This window comes from Miscanthus floridulus, chromosome 12, assembly GCF_019320115.1.
Source record: "Miscanthus floridulus cultivar M001 chromosome 12, ASM1932011v1, whole genome shotgun sequence".
In the NCBI taxonomy this organism is placed as follows: domain Eukaryota; kingdom Viridiplantae; phylum Streptophyta; class Magnoliopsida; order Poales; family Poaceae; genus Miscanthus; species Miscanthus floridulus.
The window spans coordinates 41,977,460-41,983,970 of NC_089591.1; the positions used below are offsets into that span (position 1 = coordinate 41,977,460).

At 38.7% G+C, this 6,511-nt stretch overlaps 1 protein-coding gene across 1 annotated transcript; it reads right to left on the bottom strand.

The window, feature by feature from the left end:
* Positions 1-3,424: 3,424 nt before the first annotated feature.
* Positions 3,425-5,137, bottom strand: LOC136495388 (probable protein phosphatase 2C 42). The gene is made up of 8 exons (XM_066491328.1): positions 5,027-5,137; positions 4,825-4,894; positions 4,523-4,628; positions 4,198-4,318; positions 3,987-4,106; positions 3,727-3,868; positions 3,567-3,643; positions 3,425-3,481 (listed from the first exon to the last, which is right to left on the bottom strand). Exons 1-8 carry the CDS (start codon positions 5,135-5,137, stop codon positions 3,425-3,427), a joined length of 804 nt encoding a protein of 267 aa, XP_066347425.1.
* Between the last annotated feature and the right edge of the window lie 1,374 nt (positions 5,138-6,511).

A 6,511-nucleotide genomic window follows, 5' to 3' on the forward strand; every position in this document is an offset into this window, starting at 1 on the left:
CATGTTCAAGAGAAGTGTGATGCACAGAAAGATCAGATGCCATATGGAAACTAGAGCTAACCTTTCTATTTGAAGAATCGACAGTATTTCTTAGCTATTTGAACAGCATTTAAGATATGGTTGCCTTTTACTGGCAGTGGCAGAGATGCTTTCCAGGAAAACACACTGCTTGTGGCTCCTGACTTTACAAATGATATGGCCTGAGAACAGGGTTTCCCACCCAGCCTGTCTCCAAAATATTTCCTCCTGTCCTGAATAAACTTGTTGTCTCTGATGTTCTGCTCTCTCTGTTCCTGTATTCTTCTGTACAGGTTCTCAAGAGGTATTACATTGGGATCGCCTCTTCCCAGATCAACAGGTTGCCAGGTCGAATTGACCATTGAGGATGTGTCTGAAGGTTTCTTCTTCTCAAGATACTGCACTGGTATGAATGCTTGAGGCATAATAAATATGTTTTCAAAAATATCCTCAAGGCTTTTTATGCCTCCAGCATTCAGGTTTTCATTGAGGTGCAAAGGCTGGGGTTCATTGCAAAAGTGACCAAAAACGTACTTTCCCAGCTGTCGACCAGCCTTTCCCCAAATCTTGACCAGAAATCTGACAGTAGGATCTTTCTCCTCAAAACAAGTACTTTCACCTGAGAATATGGCCCCGCTCACAATTTCATATGGCTTATGAAACTTCAGTGGTTCCATTATGTGAGCAATCGCAACTCCAAGTTGCTCTTCAATTTCATCAAGATCAGTATTTTCATCAGCTTCTGATAATACAGAACATACTGTTCTTAGAGCATCTATCCCGATAGGGATGTCTCCGGGCCCTTTTTTGGCAACTTGGGAGTATCTGCCATCTCCATTCAGTGAAATTGAATATTCATGTTGTATATAGGGGGTACCATTCTTACGCTCAAACTGGACAACTGTATTAGCACCTGCTGCTCCATACAGCCAAGCTTCTCTAGCACCAATGATAAGATTTACTGATCTTGGTCCATATCTGAGGACGAGGTGTAATGTTCCTTCAAATGGTACTATGTGGACAAATCTGTCATACCCCAGAATTGGACGGAGATTGATGCTCACTCCTTTTGACACAAACCAAAACCGTATGTGTGCCATGACCATGGTGTATTGCTCCCATACATCATAATTATTGCCATCAAGTATAAATGTCACAGTATTCTACAATTTCCGAGGAAAAAATAAATCAGTATAAACAAAAATGCATGTAGACTTTTATTTAAGACTAGTGTCTTACACGGATCACATTGACAAACTTAGCAATTCCATCATCAATATGATGCACATTTCCTCTCTCACTAAAAGTTACCACATGTCCAGCAGCTTCTATTCTTTGTCTTTCAGCTGGAAATTTTGGTTTAAAGTCCTTGAATAGATCAATCGCCTTTGTGTATAATGGAAACAAACAGAGTATTAGGCATCATTAGAATACATTTAGTGGTACAAAATATCAGGCTGATTTGGTATCAGACATATGCTTGACAAAAGAATGAGTCAACAGACCAGATTATTCCTTGAGAGTACACAGCGAGAATCACCAGCATTTCCCACAATGATTTGGTTGCCTCTAATGAGAACCACACATGCGGTACATCCATCATTTTCTGGCCCCGGATAGGCAGGCTTCTGGAGAAATATTGAAGATGAAGCGAAATGTTACAACTTACAAGCTTTCATATGCTAGATTTTATAAATGAAATAGTTGAGTAAGAACCTGACAAAAGGGTAGAAATAGACTCGTACGCATAGCCTTTCTGTATGCTTTCCAATTTTCATTACCACCATACCAAGATAATTCCCTCCCTGCCCTCCTGTCTTTCATCATCTCATCCATCCTGCAACAGCAAATTAGGAGCAATCATTACATATTTCTTATTTGCATGTGCAGCAAAAGTTCAACTGTCAACTATGAACAAAGAATGTGGCAATATTGGTCCTTTGTCATCCACTATAGTAATGGAGGGAAATAACTTATGCCATCTAAAAATATATAATGCATGAATTCAGTGAGCTACAAAAGGTTGAAAACCTTAAGAACGTTCTCTCAATTGCAGTTTGGAGATTATCAAGGAATCTTTCATGTCCGCGAAGCTCAATGTGTAAGTGTCTCGCTCAATACTTTGAAACAGTAGGTCCTGAAACAGAATCTCCAATAAATCAAATATGTAAATGGTACCTATTGCTAAAAACACAAAAACGAGTCAACATACTTATAAATGCATAGTAAGAATGTAATGGACACAAGTAGCTAAACATCTGGGCTATATTTTGGCATCATGCATTTGAAACTTGTTCCAAGAGGATTAGGGTGAAGATCAAACCTCCATGGCCATCATCAACACCAAAGAATGATGTGCCAGTTGCAGCATCAAGATCTAAGACAATTGCATGCTGTAGAGAAAGAAGGTTAACATGAGGCTTCAATTGTTTAGCAGCAACTTATAGCAACTAGCAAGTCAATCATGTGTATTTCATATAACTATGCACCCAATGATCCTACACAATAGCAGGTAGGTTACTCACAGAATCCTCCATATTTTCACGATGTCCTTGCATAGCTGACACGGCATAATCTTTGACTACTACACAGATGGGATAATATTTTGTATCTATTGTATATTTCTCAATGAATAAGCGTATCATGCATCCAAACCTTTTTAAAGGATCTAATAGCAAAAAATTTCCCGTATAGTGCATCATTGTCAAACAAGCAGATATGCTCAAGGGGGAAGAATACTCACAGCATTTAAGTATATCCTTATAAAATCAACTGCTTGCTGGCTTGTTAGGAAATCCCTACAAAAAAGGACATGGAAGAGCTGTGTGAATTTTAGGGCAAACAACATAAAAATTATTTACATCAGCGAGTACCACTCAGGTTGTCCAGAATCCTTGTCACAACTTCACAATTATGTTTCATTAAGTACTGATGTTATCCAGAGTTCCAGACCTATGGTAAAATTCGTGTTCTTAAAAGTTCTTCCAAAATAAACCAAACAAATCTCATGATAATTTTCAGCAGATTGACTTGCACAATTATCTGGACACTAGACACTATAAACATAAGCAAACAGAGGATTGGCTGATATTATTGCACCATCCTGTAACTCCGACCCCTCTGGGCCCATCACATCAAACTCAGGAAAGAACTTATTATATCCAGAAATTCAAGAAACCATACAAAATAGCATTGTGGTGCAGTGGCCCAGTCCAAAGCAAATAAAACTTAACTGAACCAAAACCTATAAACCCCACCCCTGGACAATTTGAACACTAATATAAAGAACTTGGAAGAGACAAATGTGTGGAAGATAACTATAATTTTCATGGAATCAAGGACATCTCGAAGCAAACAAAATAAAACATGCTGTAAAACAGTGCACCAGTGTCTTTTAGCTGAAAACTTACCAGATTCCATCACATGCTATGATAAGAAACTGGTCATCTTGATTTATCTCTTCCTAACAAATAAGGGACCAATTTTCCATCAGACGGTACCCAGATGGATGAAATCACATTTTGGTGACAGCATATAGTAAAACTTACAGTGCGAACTTCAAGAAAGGCAGTAATTGCTTGTTCTTGGGGACCTAAATTATTGTTATCCTTGTACAGCAGGTCACCTGAAATGCAAGGAAGTAAAACACTGATAATACAATCAATTGTAGAATCCCACAACGGACTAAAAAGTCAGGCAGAACTGTACCAAGTGATCTTAAAATTGCAATTCCATCATCAATACGACGCACATTTCCTCTCTCACTAAAAGTTACCAGATGCCCTGCAGCTTCTATTCTTTGTCTTTCAGCTGGAAGGCTTGGTTTAAAGTTGTTCGATAGATCAATCGCCTTTGCGTATAATGGAAATAACAGAGTATTAGGCACCATTAGAATACATTTAGTGGTACAAAATATCAGGCTGATTTGGTATCAGACATATGCTTGACAAAAGAATGAGTCAACAGACCAGATTATTCCTTGAGAGTACACAGCGAGAATCACCAGCATTTCCCACAATGATTTGGTTGCCTCTAATGAGAACCACACACGCGGTACATCCATCGTTTTCTGGCCCCGGATAGGCAGACTTCAGGAAAAATATTGAGGATGAAGTGAAATGTTACAACTTACAAGCTTTCATATGCTAGATTTTATAAATAAAATAGTTGAGTAAGAACCTGACAGAAGGGTAGAAATAGACTCCTGCGCATAGCCTTTCTATATGCTTTCCAATTGTCATTACCACCATACCCAGATAATTCCCTCCCTGCGCTCCTGTCTTTCGTCATCTCATCCATCCTGCAGCAGCAAAGTAGGAGCAATGCTTACATATTTCTTATTTGCACGTGCAGAAAAGTACAACTCAACTATGAACAACTCAAGTATGAACAAAGAATGTGGCAATATTTCCTTTGTCATCCCATATAGTAATGGAGGGAAATAACTTATGCCATCTAAAAATATATAATGCATGAATTCAGTGAGCTACAAAAGGTTGAAAACCTTAAGAACGTTCTCTCAATTGCAATTCGGAGATTATCATGAAATCTTTCATGTCTGCGAAGCTCAATGTGTAAGTGTCTCGCACAATACTTTGAAACAGCAGGTCCTGAAACAGAATTTCCAATAAATCAATTATCATGGTAAATGGAACCTATTGCTAAAAACAAAAAAAAACGAGTCAACAGTACTAATGAATGCATAGTAAGAATGTAATGGACACAAGTAGCTAAACATCTGGCCTGTCTTTTGGCATCATGCATTTGAAACTTGTTCAAGAGGATTAGGGTGGGTGAAGATCAGACCTCCATGGCCATCATAAACACCAAAGAATGATGTGCCAGTTGCAGCATCAAGATCTAAGACAATTGCATGCTGCAGAGAAAGAAGGTTAACATGAGGCTTCAATTGTTTAGCAGCAACTTATAGCAACTAGCAAGTCAATCATGTGTATTTCATATAACTATGCACCCAATGATCCTACACAAAGGCTGGTAGGTTACTCACAGCATCCTCCATATTTTCACGGTGTCCTTGCATAGCTGACATGGCGTAATCAAGTCTTTCATTCTCACCCACCTCAGTAGTCTTTAGTGTCACAGGTACAGCAAGTGCCATATCTGAGCTTGATATCCTGCTGCATACTAGTGTGAGTATAATATCCTAAAAATTCATAACCAGGAAAAGTTTTGGAAATGAACAAACTAACATCAGGTTTTTCTTTTCTCCAGCACACAGGAGAGTTGCTTATCTTTATATTAAGATGCACTAACATCAGGTTTATGATCACAGAAGTGCCAGAAAGCATTGATGAAATACAAATAGAAAGATTCATTAGCACTGGTATTGTCCTATGCAAATTAGGATCTCATTGCAGAAAGAAAAAAATAGACAAGCATACACCATTGCTTGGAAAGCTCTCAATGCAGAACTCGCATTATCTTGACCATTTCTATGGTCAAGGAACCAACAGAGACAATTTTGAATGGCACGCAGGATTTTACCGAGGTTTGGAAACAGGGCCCTTGGGCGCATTACAGGACAATTGTATAATATGGAAGAAGTAACAGTTTTCAAGGATGCATTAACAAAGTTCTGAAAACCTAAGATCTATTTCAAAAACTAACCCTAAAGTGAATTAAAGATTTTGCGATTACACCCAGCTTCATTTCAAAATCAGAATAGCAATTTCAGCTTGTATGAATTTTGAGGACCATTACTTCAACATGCCGAATAACAAACTAATCGTATAGGCACCTATCTAGATGAAGTGAAAACAAGCAACAGTCATGATTTAATGATGCTTTAGCATTAGAAACTTTTCTGACAGGAAGGAACACCAAAGCGATATGCCACTACATAACATCCTTGACAAGAAATTAGAGTAATAGACAAGAAAACACACTCAATTTTGCAAGCTTAACTTACATGGTTAGTAAAAAGCAAGGGGGAGAAAATAAAAAGGCATGCAGTTTTGCAGCGCATGATGGCACGACAACAACGATCAGAAATTGTTCAGCAAAGGAAAATCGAGATGGAGATCCAACAAAGGGAACAATGAAGGAAACAGGAAAAGGGACAGGCAGAGACCAATCCCTGTCGCACGCCCAGTAGTGTCGAGAAGATCAACAGAAAACGGGGTAAAAAAGGTGGTCCAAATCCACACGTTTCTAAAACCCTAAAACCACATTCAAAAACAGCGATCTCTCAAACATGCCGAGCATAGCAGACACCAAAAAACAAAAAAGATAGACAGATCACGAGCAGATTTATCCTCGAGTTCTGACGCTCATAAGCAGTAGCACGAACGACAAGAGGAGTTAAACGATAAAAGGCTGATGAAAGGACGGCAGAATTTTCGAGAGGAAAGCTGAATTGAGTTTACCATGGAGTCGCGGTGCTCATTAGCAGCCTTCCCTCCGAATAAACCAATACGAAAAACAACAGCAAAACGAATACGGAACGCAACAACAACAAGCACGAAGTCCGAAC

Bases quoted from the DNA above. Each gene is read 5' to 3' on its own strand.
- LOC136495388 (XM_066491328.1), bottom strand. From the start codon at position 5,137: ATGGCACTTGCTGTACCTGTGACACTAAAGACTACTGAGGTGGGTGAG. The intron at 4,895-5,026 runs GTGAGTAACCTA...CTTTCTCTGCAG, and splicing joins GTGAAAATATGGAGGATGCT to CATGCAATTGTCTTAGATCT. The intron at 4,107-4,197 runs GTTCTTACTCAA...TTTTTCCTGAAG, and splicing joins TATTTCTACCCTTCTGTCAG to TCTGCCTATCCGGGGCCAGA.